Genomic DNA, 22,777 nt, shown 5'->3' with positions numbered 1-22,777 from the left:
ACTTAAAAAAAAGAAGAAAAAAAAATCACAGGACAACTTTGACAGTTTGGCTTTGTTTTTTTTTTTGTAATTAACATAAAATACAAATGACACCAAGTCAAGATTTCACTTTCAAAGTCAGTCTCCTGTACATAAGTCACATTGTCCCAAAAACAAAAAATTCCTTAAGTGACATCAACTTTAACTTGTTTTCCTGAGCATCACAGTCCAGATAGTGAAGCTGAATATGATATAATCCAAAATGTTGTTCACACTAAAAAGCACCAAAACCTCACATCTACAAATACAGAAGATGACTTCCAAAAAAAAAAAAAAAAAAAAAAAAAAGATTAATTGCATTGTATATGCCTTACATTTAATTTTTTTCTTCAAACAACCTTCACCTAAAATTTGCACTGCGCATTCCAACATGCTGGCTTTTCATCTTAGCGAGTCCAAAGCACAAATACATAAAACCACACGCTAATCCAAACCAAACGTTACGGCTCAATACCATAAAAAAAAAAAACAATTTTAAGAAAAGTATCGATTGTGATGTGATGTAGCGCGTGAGGCTCTTAGCAGTAACTGCCAGTCTTTTGCTTTTTGGTTGCAACCACGGTTGACTACTCATGATGTGTAATGACAAAAATAGAACTTACTTGTCAACGTGATGCTTTTATCTTTGTCTTGGTTGCTCAGTACAAAATGTCTAAAGCGACAATAAATCGCCCGTCAATCTGAAAAGAGAGATGAAGAGACTGAATGAATGAATGGTGAATATTCCTTTTTTTTTTAAATCATCAATAATCATTCCATTAATAATTCCATGTAAGACTTAAAATAATCTATAGTATTTTTGGAAGATTCGAACCCAAAACCAGGCAGTTGAGTCATTAGATGCTGTCAAAGCATAAGTAAGCAGTTTTATGATCAAACAAGATGAGCCAGGGAAGAAGAAAAAAAAAAAAAAACAAACATGACAAGCTAGTTGTTGGTTATCAGTTCCACCCAAACAGGAGGAGCAGGACTGAGCAGCATTTATTACAAGAACTCTCTGAAGTTTATCTTGTTTAAAAGGGAAACTGCTTCTCATAAAAACGTCAGACGCGAGACTGACTTGACACGTTCCAGTTTTGAAATAGCAATGAAATGCCATTGTCAACTTCCAGGTAGAGTTCAAATTAGTTTTTCTGGACATAGTCATGTAAAATGAATTAAGGTCCTTAGTCAAGGTGGAGCAAATAAATAACCAGCTATTAGTCGAGCGTTTTAAGGTAAAGCCTGTTGTTAAAGAACATCTGTACTTTATTTGGGGTTCATCAGCAGTACTTCAATGATAACGATATATCGGTATCAGAATAAATTGTGATACTTTGTCTCCTGATAGATTATCGACACGCCTACGCAAAGTATCGCAATATTTGTCGTTAATATACAGCCACTGTAACGGCTCTATTGTTCGTTACTTATTGAGCAATTACTTGGCGGGCCACTAGGGGGAGCACCTCATAAGAGTGGTGGGGAAATGTACGGAAGTCTTCAGGCGAAGAAGACTCATGAGCTTACTTTGGTTTAAGACATTTATCTGTCCAGCAGCTGACTCAGTTTTGCATACGTTTCTATGAAAAAATGTGTATTATATCTTCAAATTTAAAGTTTTATGTTAGACTTTTTGAAGCACACAATTTCTGAGGAATATTAATATTGTTTTAATATTTAAGTCATTTTATTTATTTACTTTTGCATGACAATAGAGTTTAAGAAAGACAAATTTGTTCACAGAAAGTTGTCTCTGTTAAGAAGACATTCGTACTTGTTAAAAAAAAAAAAATGAAATAAAATACACTAAAGTACTCACTGTGAAGAAGACATCAGTTTTTATATTGTGTTTCAGTGATGGTACAAAAAGAAACTTTTTTTTTTCTCATAGGGAAAAAAAAACATATCAGTTTATGTCTTGAGTAGTTTTATCATAGATTATTGTGAATTATCACCTGAGTAAGTTCTTGATATTGGCGGTATCGTCATATCGTGAGATAATCATTATCATGAGGTACCCGGAGATTCCCACCCCGAATGATGACTGCCATTTAGTATGCTATAAGTTTGAATGTGATTGTTTAATAACATGGTTTTAATTGACCTGCTGATTATATATAGACCAATATTAGGCTTTTTCAAAAATAATAATTGGCTTAAGTTTTACTAATTAAATGCCAAAAATAATCATATTTTCATGGCAAAGTCCCAATTCGGACACTTTTGGAGCGTTTCACTGTCGTCTTTGAAACACATAAGGCACGGCGAGAAAAGGACGTTATGAAATCGATTACTTACAGCTTCTCGTGACAATAAATACGGCGCGGGCCGTCCGTCAGAGCGTGCGCAGGTTCTCGGCCATGTAGCTGAGGCTGCAGAAGTTGCAGGCCACGCAGCAGACGTTGCACAGCGACGACAGCAGCCGGTAGAGGCGCAGGCGGCCGCTCAGGTGGCGGTACTTGGCGTCCGTGCGGCGCAGCTTGGCGTAGGCCTCGCGGTTGGACGACAGGCCGATGTCCTGGCCCAGGCCGCACGCCTGCTCCACCAGGTGCATGTCGGCCATGATCTCCGACGTCATCTGGCCGAACCACTGCGCGTTGACTGCCGCCACCGTCACCGACACGAAGAAGATGAAGATCTGTCGGAAGAGATTGGAAACAAAAAAAAAACAATGCTGAGATCTCGTCGCTTTGGATTTTCGTGGCTTGAGGCCAGCTGTTGTGATATGTCGGCCATTTTATAGCTTTTTAAAATGTTCAAAAGCCAAAGGATATTGTGTTCAATATACACAAAATCTACCAAATGAAAGAATAGACTCTCTTCTTTCACCAAGTTAAAAAATGAGACTGATTGTGCCTTTTTAACCTCTTCAGAAGGAGAAAAAAAGGTAGGTTGCACAAAATGCAGCCGCTTCTCCCAGTGGGCCAAACTGTGCTGAACTCATATTCAAAATGGGGCATCAATGCCATCTATTGGTGGTTGTGCATTAGTAAAGTTGTTTCCAAGTTTAAATTTACAGTGGAAGACGCCTCCCCACTATGGTGGCTCAATTATTGGAAAAATAATAATCACAATTATTTTGGCACTAATTGTAATCACGATTATTCAAATGATTATTTTTAGGCACGAAAGAAAATGTTTATGTATGGAAAAATATTAAGACCAATAAAAAAATAATAATAGAAAGGCTATAATTATGCAAGTTCCTTTTGGACCAAAAATGTTTATGTATAAAAATATTAAGACCAATACAAAAAATAAAAAAAATAAAATAAAAAAAATAATAATAATAATCATAGAAAGATTATAATTATGCAAGTTCCTTTTGGACGAAAAATGCTTATGTATAAAAATATTAAGACCAATTTAAAAAAAAAATTAGAAAGACTATAATTATGCAAGTTCCTTTTGGACAAAGCAGAATTTATAATAATATATATTTTAAATAATATGTATGTATGTATGTATGTATGTATGTATGTATTTATTTATTTATTTATGTTGGTTAAAAACTTGGAGTGCAGCATGTAGGACGAGCATTTATTTTTTGGTACCATTAGAATTTACAGGGGGGATTTAGCTTCAAATAAGGAATATTCACACACAGACATGTAATAACACATATACTCTTCCTTATCTGTGAAAAATTAAGTATTATTAAAACTAAATTATGACTTAATTATTTAAGAGGCCAAGGCTTGCACAGCAGGAACAGCAGGTTGTTCTTTTTTTTTTTTTAAACACTTTTACTTTGACATAATTTACTTGTTACTAAATTATTTGCTGGTTTATAAAGTACAATACAATAGATATCTATTATTGTCTACTAAAATATAGAAACTTTTTGTGGGGGCTGTAACAGATTATTTCAATTCACTAGGGAAAGATGGCTCTTAGCAGATCGCACCACTTTTTTTGCGTCAATCAAAGGGTGGCGATTGTGTGGAAACCCACTTGGAAGGCCTCTCGCTCGTCCAGCATGTCGCTGGGATGGTACACGGCGAAGATTGTCAGGTTGAAGAAGGCGCAGGCCGAGCCCAGGTGGAGGTAGAAGGGGACCAGGCGGCTTTGGATGAAGCCGTACGTGTGTCGGTTCAAGTGGTTGTCCATCACGAAACCTGGTCGCAAAACAACAACACGTCATCGGCAAGTTAGGCAGTGGCAGTGCCCGCATGTTTTTTTTGTTGTGGTTGTTTTTTTGTTTTTTTCTTAATATGGTGACACTTTATTGACAGCTACAATTACTTTATTATGTTTCGTCAGGATGCAAGTCCAAATATTTTTATAAGGAAATATGCACTTTTTCAAATGGTCTGACATGATAAGTTATGTTAAGACTAATTATTTTTGCACCTTTGAGAACCACTTATATAATGGATATGTGACTCGTGTCAACAAGTTCACAAATCCTTCATCCGCCATGCAAGTTTAGCATGAAGCCAAATTGCTGTGACGTCTAACTTGACAGACAGACCTTTGCTCCACTTTCTCCGCATAGTTGTCACAATTACTAGCGACTCGTTTCAAGCCTTTAAGCTACCTCACCGGTTAAAAGGTAAAAATGAGGAAGTGTAATAGTAGCTTGAGCTATCGGGAGTATTTCCTACTGTAAGCTGCCATTATGCATGAAAGTGAGATATCAGTGTGCTTCATAAAGACAATAATCAAAGCATAAACTTGTTTTGCATGTTTTTTTGACATTTTACTTTTTAGGGCTCAAGCAGGAAGGTGCAAGGGCCTGACTGAAATAGCGTCATTCTTATTCTGTTACAGTGCAGGGTGTTCCAAAATGGTTAACCCCATTTCGTAGGCCAATAATTTTGACAATTTTCGTTGGAATGACCTCAAATTTTCACAGCTTGTGTAGAAACGTTTCAAGTTTTTGTGTGTAACGTTTGGCATTTCTATCTTTTCAGGTTAAGAAATGCCGTTCACTTCAAAAGAAAAGGCATTTCGCGTGTTAGAGTATGCTCGGACTCAATCACCGAAGATCACCGCCTTCTTAATAAAATTTGCAAAGAAGGCACCAACTACAAAACAAATTAGGACTTGGCACCAAATATTTCAAGAAAAGGGCCCTTTTTGGCACAAGCTCGAGTACCGACTCGACGTGTGCAGAGTCACAGGTAGCCCTCATATTAAACATTTATGAAAATCTGTCATAGAACCAACAAATATTTGTACTTTGCAAATTTAACCAATAAAACTTATGACGTTCACCATAAATTGTATTTAGTTTCATTAAGATCCACCAAGTAGTTTCCGAGATATGAGCATTTAGAATGGGGTCAACCATTTTGGAACACCTTGTATTGTTAGGGAAACCAAATAGCCATGCCTTTAAAAAAATAATAATAATAAAACAAATAAACAGTATGTATCACTGAGTCAAAAACATAATTCATCTAATTTCAATGAAAATGTACAATAAGTTTGAACTTAAAATGTTTAAGCATCGTATTATTTTAATAAGGACTTAATCTGTTTATTATTTTCTTCAATTTATTGAATGCATTTTAGCTTTTTGTGTAGAGGCTTTGTACCTCACTCTCTGAATGTCCCATGTTGTCCAAAGTTACTACAGTCCATAAATGATGTTTAGTTTTGTTTTTAGCTGTACGTGAATGCCTTGCAGAAGCTCGTGTGTACGTTGCGTGAGTGTGGCACCAACTTGAAATGAAGGTGACCCAAATCTGCATTCCCCAATAGGTGGAAAGCAGCATTAGCTGGGCCAGTTTGACGGTGAATGAGGGCTCCTGGTCGGTGGCCATGCTTTCCAACGCTCGCTCCCTCACCTCCGGACAGGTGGTCTCCAAATCCAATAACAGAAGTTTCCGGAAATGCCGCTCGGTCAAGCGTTCTGTCGCAGAGCTGTTTGGGAGACGTGACACTTGTCAGTGTAAAGCTGTGACAGACATAAAGTACAAGCAGTAGTTTTTGTCTTTTTGGCTGGGTAAATCTGCGCAAACTTTACGCGCTGTTGTCAAGGAAACTGCGTTTGACAGCCACTCGAAAATGGAAGCGCACGCCCACCGCATAGTTAACTGCTAGCGAGAGCGACTTTTTCGCCGAGTCTAAAACCACAATAATGTCAAATTGCACTCTTATATTCGAGCCAACAGTTTCGTATACATACGAAGCGAACTTCAACTCATTGTAAATGTCAGTTTTGCTAAGTGAAAGCGGCCGAGTTAGCTTGCTAACAAGAAGGACACAAGGTTACTTTAACATACACACTAACAGCGAATTTTTGACAACACTTTTTTTGTTTGTTTTGTTAACTATTTTACGGTCACGGAGCTGTTGTAAATAGTCAGAATAGTTAAGAATATATCTACCTGTGACGACGCTGACGTTGAGAGAACACCTGAGAGGAAGAAAAGGAAATGTAACTGTCGGAGTGAAAAAGTTCCGCCACAACAAACTGGTTCCACCGAGCTCGGAGCCAACAACACGCACACACAGGCAACAGTCACAACACTTGACGTAAGAGCGTCACTCGACGCCTTTGCTACTTGCCATTGCAGCTGCTTGAATAATTGGGAGGCGACACCTGCACGGGGGAAGTCGTTCACTCCCTCACCTTCGATTTACTTACATAGAGTTAACATTTTGATTTGCAGTCAAATAAACGTTCACCATGACAACTTAACAAAATTCTACCAAACAAGTGTGGCGGAAACGTAAATCATAAATCAGATTTCAACAATAATGCAAACAATATGACATGTGGACTGCAATTTTGAAGCACTGAATTTATCTCGAGACTGGAATTAATAAAATATACATTAATAAACATAATGGCAGAAATGGATTTCCCCCCCCCCCCAAATTGCAGCTGTTCATTCTTACACAGTACACGGACATTTTTACAGCCATAAAATCAATTTAATTATATTTTACTTTGTCAATACATGTTTTTCCGAGATGTTATGGAACGTATCATTCTTCAGTTTCATTCGTTCCCTGACCACATTAGTAGCATAAAAATAAAAACATGTAGTCATCTCACACTGACATGAACTGAAATGACATTTACACTGCACTGCAGTTCTGTTAATTTTAGAAAGAAAAAAAAACACCCCATACCATACATAAAAAATATATACATTAAAAATAAATCACAGAAATAAACTGCACATGTAATGACTGTACGTTGGACCGAAATAACAAGAACTTCAATCATTAAGAACACATTTTTACATTCTCTGGAGCGAGAAATATATGTACAGTAGTTACATTATTTCTGTGTTATTGGGGATTAAAAAACATGTTTTAAAAAAGGATTAAAATCTAGTCTGTATGTGAACTAAAAAAAAAGCAAACTCAAGACAGAAACAAACATGTTACTGTCATTTTGCTTTCTCTAAAAAAAGAACGGTCCGGCAACCACAAGTTCAAACAAACACTTCAGGCAACAACTTCATCGTGCCTACTGGAGAAGTTCATCCGAGATGCCCACAGGTATGTCTCAAATGATTTCGCCTGGATTTCAAGATTTGTTTTCTTTCAAGTTGCCCAACTTGGATTTACGCATGCCGCCTCGTTGGGTGTCCTACAGCACCGTGTAAGTGGAGCCGGAGGGCGAAGACGAGGTCAAGGGGACAAAGGTCGCTTCGAAGGCTTCCAACTCCGTGAACAGGGCTGAAGTCAGATCCACCTCGGGTGCCGCATGCAGGTTGCAGATGGATGTGGACGGCGCAGGGGGCTGCGCAGGGAGCTCAGGTGCAGGCACTACAAACACAAAACGCCCGTCAGTCCTCTACATGCGAGACTTCACAATCTAATGAGATCCAGTGCAATATTCTGCTTTTATTAAGGTCATATAATCCTCAATTTTGACTGACATGGTCTGTCAGATTAGTCAAGAATTCGAGGAGACAGTGGGGATGCACATTGTGCAAACTTCAAGACACTTTGTAGTTTAAAGTGAAATTATAGAACAGAAAAGTACAAAACAATGCTACAAAACAATGACAAGGGGAAAAAACATACACAATTGAAGTTGGACAGTTCCAGAACTAAATTTAGGAGCATCAAGTCCCACGAGTAACTACAATAAATGTGTATATTTTCATGTATAAAGATATGCACGTTTTCAGTGTTTTCAACATAAAGCAAATGTTTAAAAATTAAATATTTTGTAAATAAATGCAGTCTGTAAAGTAAATGTCACAAATGTTTTGGAAGAAATACCTTGATGAGTAAAAAATAAATAAATAAATAAACTTCAAAGCTTACTCAGCAGTCATCTCTTTGATCTCATTTCCTGACTTGACTTTAATCTCAAAATATACAACTTTTCACCCTTAATATATAACTTTTTCCCCCCCTTCAAATGTCTAACGTGACTCTAGGAATTTAATCTTGTCCTGCAATTCTTGTCCTTCAAAAGCAACCATGAACTATTCATGTTACAACTGCATTGCATCATACTGAGATGTTTCTAATATTGTGATTACTTCACTAACATAAAGGACATAGCTATATATATATATATATATATATATATATATATATATATATATATATATATATATATATATATATATATATATATATATATATATATATATATATGCCACACCCTAGTATTCCAGCTCTCGTAACATTATGCAATAAATGTACATACAAGTGCTTAGTATGAAAATACTTTCCAGAAGGCAAATTCACATCTCATGTTTATATTCAAAATCATCTGGAGTGCTTTTGTAATTCACAAGTTTATTGGTGGTTTAAAAAGAAAAAAAAAATAGCGCTTGAGGTGCACCTAAAGAATTGGGCTGTGAGTTGGAAACAAAAATTAAGAAGAAAGAAATACTTACCAGTGAGATGATTTGAACTGGTGGCTGCTTTGCCCCACACTCTCTTCTTCTTTTTGCCCTGCGCAAAAACAACATTAGACACTTTTGCTGACTTTTATTCAAATAAATGAGTGTCGACTCACGTAATTGTCTCGGCAGGACCAGCCTGGGTATGTGCTGGCGTGGATCAGGTTGAGCCTCTCGGATTCCTCGAAATATTTCTCCTGCTCTTCCTGGCTCAGCGACTTCCACTGCGGACGTCATCGCAGGGTGAGCACGAGCGCGCGTGACGAGTTAAGATGGACGCGTGTGTCGTAAACGCACTCACCATCTGCCCCAGGATCTTATTTACCGTGGCGCTGTCCTTGTTCACAAGTTGCGGCTTGACCAAAGGCCGCTGCTCCTTCATGAAGAGCATGAAGGCGTTTGGGGGCTTCTTTATATAGGGGTTGTTGGGGTCCTGGGGCCCCGTATCCCTCTTTCTCCTATTGGGAAAACAAAAGCAGAAGCATGTCGTGAGCGTGTGGCCGTGCCAGGGAAGACATTTTGCAGAGAATCCTTACTTTGGGGCTTTTGGTGGTGGAGGAGAAGGTGGGACAAAAGACGAGGCTGGTGACAACTCATAAAAAAGTTGTGCATCGCTAAACAAACATTACACATACAGACATATGGATAAGACAACAAAAAGTATGAAGATGCAAATATGATGTATGTGTGTTACTTACATAACCTCAACAGGCGTTTCGTTCGCCACCAGTGGTGCACCACTGACCTGCAAAAAAAGAAAGAAAAAAAAAGAGCAACAATGGTTATTAATATGCTTGTTATTAGGGTTTAGTTGTAATGGTAACATGTGAAAGTGATTCATCCTATAGAACATGTTAACTCCATCAACCATTTCAAGCCTCATGGTTGCATACATGTTCCAAAAAGTTTGTGTGCATTTAAGATGTTCGTATTCATTCCCATCTAGCTGTTACTCATCATATGAAACAGATACGAAACAGGATTAAATCTGATTTCAAACAGGATAGTTCTTATCGCCCCGAGATGAAATGTAGATGTGGCAGCATGCAGCAGATTTAGAAAAATGGAAATAAAAATATATAGCAACTAAGAAACTGTTACAATAACTTTCTTGAGGCATAAAGTGCATGTAACACCCTCAACCCAAACACCCCCAAAATCGGGTATTAAAACCAGGCATTGAGTGTGGGAATTTTATGGGGGACTTTTTCATTTACTTGAGCGATATAGTAATTTCATTATAGCCACAAATTTACGTGTATGCTCCAAAAAGTTATTTATGCTTAAATCTTACCTGTTGTTGATTTAAGTCCGCGTTTATAACTTCAAAAAGTATGTCCCACTCGACGTTTGCCATCCTGTCTGGTCGCGAAGTTTTAGGACAACTTTCGATTTTTTTTCTTTTCTTTTCTCATCTTTGTTACGTCATCATGCGCCGGCCCATCCGTCCTGCACTTGACCGTTGGTTTAAAAAAAACAAAAAAACAAAAAAAAACTTGACCGTTGGTGAAAGAGCGACGGCTGCTAAAGCTAACGAGCTAGCTAACAGTCGGACAAGGGGGTACGGTCGCATCGAAACACTTAAAAATTAAAACAGCAAGAAAGAACATATCGTACCTTCCGAGACATTCGTGATAATTTTTATTTTATTTTATTATTGTTTTTTTTTTTGGGGGGGGGGGGGGGGGTGGGGGGGTCGTGGTGGTCGCCATTTTGAGAGCCTGACTACATAAATAAAATCAAAATAAAAAAACAACAAAAACATTTAATATTAAAACCTCATAAACATTTTTAAAACAATATGCAAGGCACTTCGCTAAATGTCATGCTGCTTTTGCCAAACAGCACAATCAGTTTCTCGATCTACAGCTGTCACATTTGGGCTACACAAATTTGGAACAAATGGCAGTCTTATGTGATTTTTCTAAACTACATTGAGCTGGCCTCCATTTGTCAACTGTCATACACATTTACACTACCAAGTAGGAATGGTATTACTACATACAATAATTTGCTGTTAACTTTGTTTGCAAGGACCAGTTAGGGCAAATCTAAAGTTACTTTTTTATGTGGGTTTTGCCAAACATATAGCCAAATGTACAGTTTGTTGGCAAACTGTTTTGATAAATGTCATATTGGCTGTGGAAATGCAAAATGTCTAACCAGTGAGACGTTTTTAGCCACCTGTACAATCGGTAGGGAAGGGCGGGGGTAAGATTCCCCTTTGAAAGAAAATACAAATTCGCTTTGACTTCTTTTGTGTTTATATATATTTTAATTTATTTATTTTTTTAAACAAATTACTAACGCCCCCCCCCCCAAAAAAAAAAAAAAAACTCAACTCAACTCAACTTTATTAGCTCACCGCATCGTGTTGGCCACGGAATGTACAGCTTCCCCCCCAGTCTCTCTTGTGCAGTTAACGGACAAAATAAACACATTTTGGCTTAAATTGTATGGGGGCTAAGTCATGTCCAGCCGTTAGTTAGCCATCTTGGTATTTAGCAATAGCAATAGCATAACGACCGATGGTTATTTGAGGGACCTCCCATGCTCTTTCAATAACCGTCAAGTGACGTCAAAAATTTTGTCCTTCGCCCTTGCCATTGGCTAAATTTCGGGAAATTTTCGGGAATTTTTTTTTTTTTCCCCAGTCCACAATCAGCGTTCCTAGCCCGTCGTCAGTGTCCAGTGAGAATGGCAAGCACACAGGTGTACGGACTTCTCCAACTTCCCAACGCGGATTTCGGCATGACCAGCAATCAAATTCAGGTAAGGAAAAGATTTAAGCATGAATTTAATGCACATTAGTAAACTTTTTTGTAACATACATGCATTCAAACAATTACAATTCAGTCGGAAAAAGTCCCCATAAAATGTACGTTTTTTTTTTTTTTTTCTTAATCTTGAGAGGGGATGAAACATACGATCAAGAAAAGTACAGTAATTGTGTGTTTCTTACTGCATTTGCTTCTGCAACTGCATTTCCTTTCTCAGAGATAATTTTAAATGTTTAACGTATTGTGTTTCAAATGCTTAGTGAGAAATTCTTGTCAGATGTAAATGAAGAAAAGTCCAATTTTTGGGTTGCATGAAAAACAAGTAGTCCAAAGTCCAAACGTTCATATGTAGAATTACATGTTGCTACTCAGAGTATGGTGATAACGTGTTTTTTTTTTTGCAGGTTAATGGCACACCAATGGTGTTCGGCCATCTTCCTATTCGAGTTATGTAAGTAACAAACAAATGTGTGCATCTTCATTCATGCTTCTTGTTGCCTAACGTGTGTCTCATGTGTGCAGAATTGGACAGGATTGCTACCAGTTGGCACCTGTCACTTACCTTCACCCTCCTGTACGACCACCAACACCTAAGTCCTCACAGTAAGTATTAAATATTTTTCTTAAAAAAAAAATCCATATGTAGCCACACTTACACTTTTGTTTTGTCAACAGGAGAAAGAGGACTAGCGAGCCACCCACCAAGCCATACATTAAAAAGCCACCAAATGCCTTCATGCTCTTTATGAAGGAGCAGCGGCCGATCCTGAAGGCCCAAATTCTTAATGAATGCGCAGTTCCTCAAGACAGCGCCACAGTCAACAAGATTTTGGGTCAAAAGGTGAGTGCTCTCGTCCTCTTTGCTTGCATGGCGGTGGTATACATGCGCGTGTGTTGACACTTTCGATTACGTCCGCAGTGGAAGTCGCTGACAGTTGAGGAGCAGAACAAGTACTATGAGGAATCTGAGCGGCTCAGCCAAGTTCATGCCACCATGTACCCTGACTGGTCGTACAGAGAGAATTACGTGAGTCTCGTTTGTCGTTTAGTCGGAACACAGTGGAACAATTAAGTACTTGTGTAATGACTGTCTTTTTGTTTTGTGCAGGGCAAAAAGAAGAAACGAGTGTGGTCTCGCCAAGCCACCAGCAGTAAGTAGAGAATTAATTCACAGCCTATTTAAAAAGTGCACCTCAGTAAATGTTCATTTTATTTCAAGGGGAAATCAAGGCGAATATTTTCTTTGAAAACTAGTCTACAAGATATTCTGAAATTTGCAGAATAAGAATCAGGCAGTTGAATCCATTCATGACATTTTGTCCTGTATGTTTGCCTTTCAATAGAAGACTTGAATATCATATCTAAAAATATTGTACTGATAAAAACAAAACAATATCTTAGGACAGAATCTTGCATCAAATCTCACCAGATGATGTCAATTGGTCTCATGGTTGTTTTGCGTTTGTTCACAGCGCCTGCACCTGAGGTTCCTGTGCAGACCACCATGCCGGGCACATACCCGCATGAGGAACCCACGGCGGATCCGGTCTCCACCCACACAGGCGAGATGATGGGATCGGCCGAGGCACCCTCGTCATCCGCAAACTTCCAGCATGTGGGGCTTGAGGAAGACGTGCTCGCCAGCGTTTTCCAGGAGCTGGAGGAGGCCTTGGAATCTTCCGCCTCCTCACCCGCCAGCAGCCTAGATGAGGAGGCCATGACCTCATACCTTTATAGGCAGCTGGAAGCCTTGGAGGCGGCGGAAGCGGTGGCCGAGGAAGCCTCAGCCTCATCTTTGTCCACCTGCACCATGTTTGAGAGGCCTGAGGAGGAACTGACTTTTTCATTTTTCAAGGAGCTGGAAAACCTGGAGGTTGAGGCCGCCTCGTCTTCAGCCTCCTTTTTGTCCTCATTCGCCTCCTGCTCCTAAGGCGCAGACATGGACAATGCAAAGAGTGACTGGATTCTTTATTTTTTTATTTTTACATCTACTCTTTAAGTGTGTGTTAATGTTTTTAAAAATGTGTTTTATGAATTTTATTTTGGTTGTAAATAATAAAAGCAAATGAAAACTGTAGTTTTATTTTTATTATTGATGAAAACAATGTGCTACAAAATTATCTCCTTGTTTTTTATTCTTAAAAACATGTTAAGTCATAAGTATTGAGGTGTTTTGAATTGATATTTATAGTGGTTATTTTTTTCTTTTCTTTTTTGTCTTAATATTTTTAAATGCTTAAACATTTTCTTGTTTTGTACCAAAAAAAATTAATTTGAATAATTGTGATCGCGGCGCTACTAAAATACTCAAAGATACTTTAATTGTAATAAGATAATACAACACACTTCCAAAATGTGATCGCTACTATTCTGTAGTAAGCCACAAGATGGCGCCCAAGCCCGTTTACTGGCTTGAGGGCCCCAAGCAGCTTCCTGGCTTGCCTTGCACGTGGACAAGATTCGTCTAATTTGGGTCATAAAAAAAAATCAACATAAGAACTCTTCACACCATTTCATTTTTTACTCTTTCCTACCTTATCAGGCTCGGCGTGCTCGCTCATGCTGACCGTCATGACGACGGCGGAGTCCAGCGTGAACTGGATGCCCTCCACGAAAGCGTTGCCCTTGTTGCGGGATGCCTCGGTGAAGCGGCGGCAGATGTTGTCCAGGCCTCGCACTGGCTTGGAGCGCAGCTTCACCCACGGCTTGGCGGGCACAATTTTGATCTCAGCAGCCACCAGGAAGCACAGAGTACCACAGGGCCACGGCACGGGTCCGAGTTCACCTCCTGGTGGTCAAAATATTTTGGAGTGGATGGGTGGATGGATAGAAAGATATAGATACACATTGACCTACAGACAGACAAACAGACAGACAGACAGATAGATAGATAGATATTGTCATATTGAAAAGATAGAAAGCATCAAATTAACAGATGAGCCATTTGGCATTTTTGCAGCTTGCTGTTTTACTGAGTCTGAATTATCTTGAGGTTCAGATGACATTTATGTGAACTTGAAAGCGATATATAAATAAAGATGACTTGACTTGAAAAAAAAATCACAGGACAACTTTGACAGTTCGGCTTTGGTTTAATTGAGTTTTTTTTTTTTTTTTTTTTAATGAACATGAAATACAAATGACATCAAGTCAAGATTTCACTTTCAAAGGCAGTTACCCTTATATAATCACATTGTCCCCAAAACCCCCCGAATATTTTCAAGTTTGGTCGGTTTCGTGGGTGACAACGTAAGATGGCTGCCGGTGGCTTCACTTCTCACTATGGTGAATAAGTGACATTTCGCTCACCGTAATCCATGAAATGCTCAAGAAGTTTGCATGAATGCACAGTCACACGAAAAATTAGAGGGAACATTGGTAGGTAGGTGGGTGGATGGATAATTGTCGCTGTCATTTGTGTAATTCCACGATAGACCACAAGTTGTATATATATATATTTTTTTTTTAATTTATTTTTTAAACACGTTAGTACCGTTTCCGAAAATATTTCAAATAACGTACCCTAGCTTGTCGAAATGGCGGCGAGCACGAGCGCCCCCCCACCCGAAGTTTTGTCCAGCCGTTAGTTAGCCATCTTGCTAGTTAGCAATAGCATTACGGCCGATGTTTATTTGGGGGACTTTCCATGCTCTTTCAATAACCGTCAAGTGACGTCAAAAATGTTGTCCTTCGCCCTTGTGATTGGCTAAATTTCGGGAAAATTTCGGAATTTTTTTTCCCCCCCGAGTCCACAATCAGCGTTGCTAGTCCATCAGTGTCCAGTGAGAATGGCAAGCACACAGGTGTACGGACTTCTCCAAGTTCCCAACGCGGATTTCGGCATGACCAGCAATCAAATTCAGGTAAGGAAAAGATTTAAGCATGAATTTAATGCACATTAGTAAACTTTTTTTGGAACATACATGCATTCAAACAATTACAATTCAGTTGGAAAAAGTCCCCATAAAATGTACGGTTTTTTTTTCTCTTAATCTTGAGAGGGGATGAAACATACGATCAAGAAAAGTACAGTAATTGTGTGTTTCTTACTGTATATGCTTCTGCAACTGCATTTTCTTTCTCAGAGATAATTTTAAATGTTTAACGTATAGTGTTTCAAATGCTTAGTGAGAAATTCTTGTCAGATGTAAATGAAGAAAAGTCCAATTTTTGGGTTGCATGAAAAACAAGTAGTCCAAAGTCCAAACGTTCATATGTAGAATTACATGTTGCTACTCAGAGTATGGTGATAACGTGTTTTTTTTTTTTTTTTTGCAGGTTAATGGCACACCAATGGTGTTCGGCCATCTTCCTATTCGAGTTATGTAAGTAACAAACAAATGTGTGCATCTTCATACATGCTTCTTGTTGCCTAACGTGTGTCTCATGTGTGCAGAATTGGACAGGATTGCTACCAGTTGGCACCTGTCACTTACCTTCACCCTCCTGTACGACCACCAACACCTAAGTCCTCACAGTAAGTATTAAATATTTTTCTTAAAAAAAAAAATCCTTATGTAGCCACACTTACACTTTTGTTTTGTCAACAGGAGAAAGAGGACTAGCGAGCCACCCACCAAGCCATACATTAAAAAGCCACCAAATGCCTTCATGCTCTTTATGAAGGAGCAGCGGCCGATCCTGAAGGCCCAAATTCTTAATGAAGGCGCAGTTCCTCAAGACAGCGCCACAGTCAACAAGATTTTGGGTCAAAAGGTGAGTGCTCTCGTCCTCTTTGCTTGTACGGCGGTGGTATACATGCGCGTGTGTTGACACTTTCGATTACGTCCGCAGTGGAAGTCGCTGACAGTTGAGGAGCAGAACAAGTACTATGAGGAATCGGAGCGGCTCAGCCAGGTTCATGCCACCATGTACCCTGACTGGTCGTACAGAGAGAATTACGTGAGTCCCGTTTGTCGTTTAGTCGGAACACAGTGGAACAATTAAGTACTTGTGTAATGACTGTCTTTTTGTTTTGTGCAGGGAAAAAAGAAGAAGCGAGTGTGGTCCCGCCAAGCCACCAGCAGTAAGTAGAAAATCCACTCACAGAAATTTGCGGAATAAGAATCAGGCAGTTGAATCCATTCATGACATTTTGTCCTGTATGTTTGCCTTTCAATGGAAGACTTGAATATCATATCTAAAAATATTGTACTGATAAAAATAAAACAATATCTTAGGACAGAATCTTGCATCGAATCTCACCAGATGATGTCAATTGGTTTCATGAGTGTTTTGTTTTGCGTTTGGTCACAGCGCCTGCACCTGAGGTTCCTGTGCAGACCCCCATGCCGGGCACACACCCGCATGAGGAACCCACGGCGGATCCGGTCTCCACCCACACAGGCGAGATGTTGGGATCGGCCGAGGCACCCTCGTCATCCACAAACTTCCAGCATGTGGGGCTTGAGGAGGACGTGCTCGCCAGCATCTTCCAGGAGCTGGAGGAGGCCTTGGAATCCTCCGCCTCCTCAGCCGCCAGCAGCCTGGATGAGGAGGCCATGACTTCCTACCTTTATCAGGAGCTGGAAGCCTTGGAGGCAGCGGCCGAGGAACCCTCAGTCTCATCCTCGTCTACCTGCTGCCGGTTTGAGAGGCCTGAGGAGGAACTGACTCTTGCATTTTTCAAGGAGCTGGAAAACCTGGAGGTTGAGGCCGCCTCGTCTTCAGCCTCCTTTTTGTCCTCATTCGCCTCCTGCTCCTAAGGTGCGGACATGGACAAGCAAAGAGTGACTGGATTCTTTATTTTTTTATTTTAACATCTACTCTTGTGTGTGTTGTTTTTAAAAATGTATTTTATGAATTTTATTTTGTGTGTAAATAATAAAAGCAAATGAAAACTGTACAGTTATATTTTTATTTTTGATGAAAACAATGTGCTACAAAATTATCTCCTTGTTTTTTATTCTTCAAAACATTATGTTAGGTCATAAGTATTGAGGTGTTTTGATTTGATAATTACAGTGGTTCTTTTTCCTTTTTTTTGTCTTAAAATTTTAAATGCTTAAACATTTTCTTGTTTTGTACCAAAAAATAATAATTTGAATAATTGTGATCGCTACTGAAATTCTCTAAGTTACTGTAATTGGAATAAGATAATACAACACACTTCCAAAATGTGATCGCTACTATTCTGTAATAATCCACAAGATGGCGCCCAGGCCCGGTTACTGGCTTGAGGACCCCAAGCCAAGCAACTTCCTGGCTTGCCTTGCACGTGGACAAGATTCGTCAAATTTGGGTCATAAAAAAATCAACATAAGAACTCTTCACACAATTTCATTTTTTTTTTTACTCTTTCCTACCTTATCAGGCTCGGTGTGCTCGCTCATGCTGACCGTCATGAACTGGATGCCCTCCACGAAAGCGTTGCCCTTGTCGCGGGACGCCTCGGCGAAGCGGCGGCAGATGTTGTCCAGGCCTCGCACAGTCTCCTGAACATAATCACACTATCCCCAAAACAAAAAGTTACTTAGTTACATTATTTAAAAAGCGACGTCTTCCTGAGCATCGCAGTCCAGATAGTGAAGCTGAACATGATAAAATCCAAACTTTTATTCCCACTAAAAAGCACCAAAACCTCACATCTACAAATACAGAATATGACTTCCAAAAAATAAAGACTAATTGCATTGTCTTTGACTTACTTTTTCTTTTTCTTCAAACAACCTTCATCTAAAATTTCCACAATCCCCACTGTGACTTTTCCCATCGTGCACTGCGCAGGCTGACATTTTGAATTTAAAGATGATCAAAATGGAGATGATCAAGTGTCAATGTATCGATTGTGACACTTGTACGTCAGCTGTTTACAAGAAGGAATGTAACATGAATGCCTTCAATGTCATATATTCAGTGCATGCTTTTGAGTCAGTTAGAAGCGTCTCTGAAAATATATTTAAAGTAACCCTAGCTTGCCGTTAGTTGGCCATCTCGTTATAATGGCCGATGTTTATCTTAGGGGACCTCCAATGCTCTTTCATTAACCGTCAAGTGAAGTTAAAAATCTTTCAATTGTATGAACCAAAAGTCGCTTAGACTTATTTTGTGTCTCTGTGTGTGTATATATTTATTTAATTTATTTTTTAAACACGTTAGTACCGTCTCCGAAAATATTTCAAGTAACGTACCCTAGCTTGTCGGAATGGCTGCGAGCACGAGCGCCCCCCCCGAAGTCTTGTCCAGCCGTTCGTTAGCCATCTTGCTAGTTAGCAATAGCATTACGGCCGATGTTTATTTGGGGGACTTTCCATGCTCTTTCAATAACCGTCAAGTGACGTCAAAAATGTTGTCCTTCGCCCTTGTGATTGGCTAAATTTCGGGAAAATTTCGGGATTTTTTTTTTCCCCCCGAGTCCACAATCAGCGTTGCTATTCCATCATCAGTGTCCAGTGAGAATGGCAAGCACACAGGTGTACGGACTTCTCCAACTTCCCAACGCGGATTTCGGCATGACCAGCAATCAAATTCAGGTAAGGAAAAGATTTAAGCATGAATTTAATGCACATTAGTAAACTTTTTTGTAACATACATGCATTCAAACAATTACAATTCAGTTGGAAAAAGTCCCCATAAAATGTACGTTTTTTTTTTCTTATTAATCTTGAGAGGGGATGAAACATACTATCAAGAAAAGTACAGTAATTGTGTGTTTCTTCATGTATATGCTTCTGCAACTGCATTTTCTTTCTCAGAGATAATTTTAAATGTTTAACGTATTGTGTTTCAAATGCTTAGTGAGAAATTCATGTCAGATGTAAATGATGAAAAGTCCAATTTTTGGGTTGCATGAAAAACAAGTAGTCCAAAGTCCAAACGTTCATATGTAGAATTACATGTTGCTACTCAAAGTATGGTGATAACGTTTTTTTTTTTTTTTATTTTCTTTTTTTTTTTTTTTTTTGCGCAGGTTAATGGCACACCAATGGTGTTCGGCCATCTTCCTATTCGAGTTATGTAAGTAACAAACAAATGTGTGCATATTCATTCATGCTTCTTGTTGCCTAACGTGTGTCTCGTGTGCAGAATTGGACAGGAGTGCTACCAGTTGGCACCTGTCACTTACCTTCACCCTCCTGTGCGACCACCAACACCCAAGACCTCACAGTAAGTATTAAATATTTTTCTAAAAAAAAAAAATCCTGATGTAGCCACACTTACACTTTTGTTTTGTCAACAGGAGAAAGAGGACTAGCGAGCCACCCACCAAGCCATACATTAAGAAGCCACCAAATGCCTTCATGCTCTTTATGAAGGAGCAGCGGCCGATCCTGAAGGCCCAAATTCTTAATGAATGCGCAGTTCCTCAAGACAGCGCCACAGTCAACAAGATTTTGGGTCAAAAGGTGAGTGCTCTCTTCCTCTTTGCTTGCATGGCGGTGGTATACATGCGTGTGTGTTGACACTTTCGATTACGTCCGCAGTGGAAGTCGCTGACTGTTGAGGAGCAGAACAAATACTTTGAGGAATCTGAGCGGCTCAGCCAGGTTCATGCCACCATGTACCCCGACTGGTCGTACAGAGAGAATTACGTGAGTCTCGTTTGTCGTTTAGTCGGAACACAGTGGAAAAATTAAGTACTTGTGTATGACTGTCTTTTTGTTTTGTGCAGGGCAAAAAGAAGAAACGAGTGTGGTCTCGCCAAGCCACCAGCAGTAAGTAGAAAATTAATTCACAGCCTATTTAAAAAGTGCACCTCAGTAAATGTTCAGTTTATTTCAAGGGGAAATTAAGGCGAATATTTTCTTTGAAAACTAGTCTACAAGATATTCTGAAATTTGCAGAATAAGAATCAGGCAGTTGAATCCATTCATGACATTTTGTCCTGTATGTTTGCCTTTCAATAGAAGACTTGAATATCATACCTAAAAATATTGTACTGATAAAAACAAAACAATATCTTAGGACAGAATCTTGCATCGAATCTCACCAGATGATGTCAATTGGTCTCATGGTTGTTTTGCGTTTGTTCACAGCGCCTGCACCTGAGGTTCCTGTGCAGACCCCCATGCCGGGCACATACCTGCATGAGGAACCGACGGTGGATCCGGTCTCCACCCACACAGGCGTGATGATGGGATCGGCCGAGGCACCCTCGTCATCCGCAAACTTCCAGCATGTGGAGCTTGAGGAGGACGTGCTCGCCAGAGTTTTCCAGGAGCTGGAGGCGGCCTTGGAATCTTCCGCCTCCTCATCCGCCAGCAGCCTAGATGAGGAGGCCATGACCTCATACCTATATAGGCAGCTGGAAGCCTTGGAGGCGGCAGAAGCGGTGGCCGAGGAACCCTCAGCCTCATCCTCGTCTACCTGCAGGCCTGAGGAGGAACTGACTTTTTCATTTTTGAAGGAGCTGGAAAGCCTGGAGTTTGAGGTCGCCTCATCTTCAGCCTCCTTTTTGTCCTCATTCGCCTCCTGCTCCTAAGGCGCGGACATGGACAATGCAAAGAGTGACTGGAATTCTTTATTTTTTTATTTTTACATCTACTCTTAAGTGTGTGTTCATGTTTTTAAAAAATGTATTTTATTAATTTTATTTTGTGTGTAAATAATAAAAGCAAATGAAAACTGTACAGTTTTATTTTTATTATTGATGAAAACAATGTGCTACAAAATTATCTCCTTGTTTTTTTAATCTTAAAAACATTATGTTAAGTCATAAGTATTGAAGTGTTTTGATTTGATAATTACAGTGGTTCTTTTTCGTTTTTTTGTCTTAATATTTTTAAATGCTTAAACATTTTCTTGTTTTGTACCAAATAATAATAACAATTTGAATAATCGTGATCGCTACTGAAATACTCAAAGATACTGTAATTGGAATAAGATGATACAACACACTTCCAAAATGTGATCGCTACTATTCTGTAGTAAGCCACAAGATGGCGCCCAAGCCCGGTTACTGGCTTGACGGCCCCAAGCAGCTTCCTGGCTTGCCTTGCACGTGGACAAGATTCGTCTAATTTGGGTCATAAAAAAAATCAACATAAGAACTCTTCACACCATTTCATTTTTTTCCTACCTTATCAGACTCGGTGTGCTCGCTCGAAGCGGCGGCAGATGTTGTCCAGGCCTCGCACTGGTTCGTCGCGCAGCTTCACCCACGGCTTGGCGGGCACAAAATGATCTCAGCAGCCACCAGGAAGCACAGAGTGCCGCAGGGCCACGGCATGGGTCCGAGTTCTCCTCCTGGTGGTCAAAATATTTTGGGATGAATGGATGGATAGAAACAAATATAGATACACATTGACAGATAGATAGATAGATAGATAGATATCATCAAATGAAAAAGATAAATAGCGTCAAATTAAAATATGAGCCATTTGGCATTTTTCCAGCTTGCTATTTTTTTTTTACTGAGTCTGAATGATCTTGAGGTTCAGCCGACATTTGTGTGAACTTGAAAGCGCTTTTTAAACAAAGATGACTTGACTTGAACTTAAAATAAAATAAAAAATCATAGGACAACTTTTGACAGTTCGGCTTTGGTTTAATTTAGTTTTTTTTTTGTTTTTTGTTAACATGAAATACAAATGACACAAAGTCGAGATTTCACTTTCAAAGTCAGTTGCCTGTACATAATCACAGTCCCCAAAATAAAAACGAATATTTTCAAGTTTGGTCGGTTTCGTGTGTGACAACACAAGATGGCTGTCGATGGCTTCACTTCTCACTATAGTGAATAAGTGACATTGTGAGTCTGTCCGTGGATTTCGCTCACCGTAATCAATTGAATACTCAAGAAGTTTGCGTGAATGCAGTCACACGGGAAATTAGAGGGAATATATTGGTCGGTAGGTGGGTGGATGTCGAATTGTCGCTGTCGTTTAATTGTGTAATTCCACAAGGTGTGTATGTATATTATTTAATTTATTTTTTAAACACGTTAGTACCGTCTCCGAAAATATTTAAAATAACGTACCCTAGCTTGTCGAAATGGCGGCGAGCACGAACACCCCCCCCCGACGTTTTGTCCAGCCGTTACGTAGCCATCTTGCTAGCAATAGCAATAGCATTACGGAAGATGTTTATTTGGGGGACTTCCCATGCTCTTTCAATAACCGTCAAGTGACGTCAAAAATGTTGTCCTTCGCTCTTGTGATTGGCTAAATTTCGGGAAAATTTCGGGAATTTCTTTTTTTCCCGAGT

The 22,777-nt window shown here is 39.4% G+C and overlaps 5 protein-coding genes and 2 long non-coding RNA genes across 8 annotated transcripts; 3 read left to right on the top strand and 4 right to left on the bottom strand.

Moving 5' to 3' along the window:
* Positions 1–37: 37 nt before the first annotated feature.
* On the bottom strand, positions 38–6,538 carry LOC144026898 (transmembrane protein 205). Its single transcript, XM_077533999.1, has 5 exons — positions 6,360–6,538; positions 5,693–5,892; positions 3,976–4,139; positions 2,320–2,659; positions 38–719 (listed from the first exon to the last, which is right to left on the bottom strand). Exons 2-4 carry the CDS (start codon positions 5,790–5,792, stop codon positions 2,357–2,359), a joined length of 567 nt encoding a protein of 188 aa, XP_077390125.1. The 5' UTR covers positions 5,793–5,892; positions 6,360–6,538; the 3' UTR covers positions 38–719; positions 2,320–2,356.
* Positions 6,539–6,887: 349 nt separating this feature from the next.
* Positions 6,888–10,477, bottom strand: LOC144027408 (transcription factor 7-like 1-A). The gene is made up of 7 exons (XM_077534892.1): positions 10,147–10,477; positions 9,551–9,597; positions 9,389–9,466; positions 9,154–9,310; positions 8,969–9,076; positions 8,847–8,904; positions 6,888–7,755 (listed from the first exon to the last, which is right to left on the bottom strand). Exons 1-7 carry the CDS (start codon positions 10,207–10,209, stop codon positions 7,577–7,579), a joined length of 690 nt encoding a protein of 229 aa, XP_077391018.1. The 5' UTR covers positions 10,210–10,477; the 3' UTR covers positions 6,888–7,576.
* A 716-nt stretch (positions 10,478–11,193) lies between these two features.
* LOC144027403 (transcription factor 7-like) lies at positions 11,194–13,565 on the top strand. The gene is made up of 7 exons (XM_077534888.1): positions 11,194–11,624; positions 12,037–12,083; positions 12,155–12,235; positions 12,308–12,473; positions 12,552–12,659; positions 12,741–12,783; positions 13,105–13,565. Exons 1-7 carry the CDS (start codon positions 11,550–11,552, stop codon positions 13,560–13,562), a joined length of 978 nt encoding a protein of 325 aa, XP_077391014.1. The 5' UTR covers positions 11,194–11,549; the 3' UTR covers positions 13,563–13,565.
* Positions 13,566–14,808: 1,243 nt separating this feature from the next.
* LOC144027409 (uncharacterized) lies at positions 14,809–19,505 on the bottom strand. 2 transcript variants are annotated; one of them, XR_013285456.1, is made up of 3 exons: positions 18,280–19,505; positions 17,938–18,081; positions 14,809–17,333 (listed from the first exon to the last, which is right to left on the bottom strand). It is a non-coding gene; the product is annotated as an uncharacterized LOC144027409 (long non-coding RNA). The 2 variants fall into 2 exon arrangements; XR_013285457.1 differs by having other exon boundaries at positions 18,763–19,505.
* Positions 16,189–17,477, top strand: LOC144027407 (transcription factor 7-like 1). The gene is made up of 4 exons (XM_077534891.1): positions 16,189–16,348; positions 16,427–16,534; positions 16,616–16,658; positions 16,889–17,477. The coding sequence occupies exons 1-4, from the start codon at positions 16,244–16,246 to the stop codon at positions 17,335–17,337; spliced, it is 705 nt and encodes a 234-aa protein (XP_077391017.1). The 5' UTR covers positions 16,189–16,243; the 3' UTR covers positions 17,338–17,477.
* LOC144027404 (transcription factor 7-like) lies at positions 18,289–21,135 on the top strand. The gene is made up of 7 exons (XM_077534889.1): positions 18,289–19,104; positions 19,542–19,588; positions 19,658–19,738; positions 19,812–19,977; positions 20,056–20,163; positions 20,244–20,286; positions 20,608–21,135. The coding sequence occupies exons 1-7, from the start codon at positions 19,030–19,032 to the stop codon at positions 21,051–21,053; spliced, it is 966 nt and encodes a 321-aa protein (XP_077391015.1). The 5' UTR covers positions 18,289–19,029; the 3' UTR covers positions 21,054–21,135.
* Positions 19,514–22,501, bottom strand: LOC144027410 (uncharacterized). The gene is made up of 3 exons (XR_013285458.1): positions 22,350–22,501; positions 21,651–21,817; positions 19,514–21,049 (listed from the first exon to the last, which is right to left on the bottom strand). It is a non-coding gene; the product is annotated as an uncharacterized LOC144027410 (long non-coding RNA).
* Between the last annotated feature and the right edge of the window lie 276 nt (positions 22,502–22,777).

Source organism: Festucalex cinctus, chromosome 10 (genome assembly GCF_051991245.1).
Source record: "Festucalex cinctus isolate MCC-2025b chromosome 10, RoL_Fcin_1.0, whole genome shotgun sequence".
NCBI lineage: Eukaryota > Metazoa > Chordata > Actinopteri > Syngnathiformes > Syngnathidae > Festucalex > Festucalex cinctus.
This window is presented reverse-complemented; position numbering and strand designations above follow the sequence as displayed.

Bases quoted from the DNA above. Each gene is read 5' to 3' on its own strand.
- LOC144027408 (XM_077534892.1), bottom strand. From the start codon at position 10,209: ATGGCAAACGTCGAGTGGGACATACTTTTTGAAGTTATAAACGCGGAC. The intron at 9,598-10,146 runs GTAAGATTTAAG...CTTTTTTTGCAG, and splicing joins CGGACTTAAATCAACAACAG to GTCAGTGGTGCACCACTGGT. The intron at 9,077-9,153 runs GTGAGTGCGTTT...TGACGTCCGCAG, and splicing joins ATAAGATCCTGGGGCAGATG to TGGAAGTCGCTGAGCCAGGA.
- LOC144027403 (XM_077534888.1), top strand. From the start codon at position 11,550: ATGGCAAGCACACAGGTGTACGGACTTCTCCAACTTCCCAACGCGGAT. The intron at 12,474-12,551 runs GTGAGTGCTCTC...TTACGTCCGCAG, and splicing joins ACAAGATTTTGGGTCAAAAG to TGGAAGTCGCTGACAGTTGA. The intron at 12,784-13,104 runs GTAAGTAGAGAA...GTTTGTTCACAG, and splicing joins GTCTCGCCAAGCCACCAGCA to CGCCTGCACCTGAGGTTCCT.
- LOC144027404 (XM_077534889.1), top strand. From the start codon at position 19,030: ATGGCAAGCACACAGGTGTACGGACTTCTCCAACTTCCCAACGCGGAT. The intron at 19,105-19,541 runs GTAAGGAAAAGA...TTTTTTGCGCAG, and splicing joins TGACCAGCAATCAAATTCAG to GTTAATGGCACACCAATGGT. The intron at 19,589-19,657 runs GTAAGTAACAAA...TCTCGTGTGCAG, and splicing joins CATCTTCCTATTCGAGTTAT to AATTGGACAGGAGTGCTACC.
- LOC144026898 (XM_077533999.1), bottom strand. From the start codon at position 5,792: ATGGCCACCGACCAGGAGCCCTCATTCACCGTCAAACTGGCCCAGCTA. The intron at 4,140-5,692 runs GTTGGTGCCACA...TTTTGCGACCAG, and splicing joins TTGGGTCACCTTCATTTCAA to GTTTCGTGATGGACAACCAC. The intron at 2,660-3,975 runs GTGGGTTTCCAC...CTCTTCCGACAG, and splicing joins ACGAGCGAGAGGCCTTCCAA to ATCTTCATCTTCTTCGTGTC.
- LOC144027407 (XM_077534891.1), top strand. From the start codon at position 16,244: ATGCTCTTTATGAAGGAGCAGCGGCCGATCCTGAAGGCCCAAATTCTT. The intron at 16,535-16,615 runs GTGAGTCCCGTT...TGTTTTGTGCAG, and splicing joins GGTCGTACAGAGAGAATTAC to GGAAAAAAGAAGAAGCGAGT. The intron at 16,659-16,888 runs GTAAGTAGAAAA...GTTTGGTCACAG, and splicing joins GTCCCGCCAAGCCACCAGCA to CGCCTGCACCTGAGGTTCCT.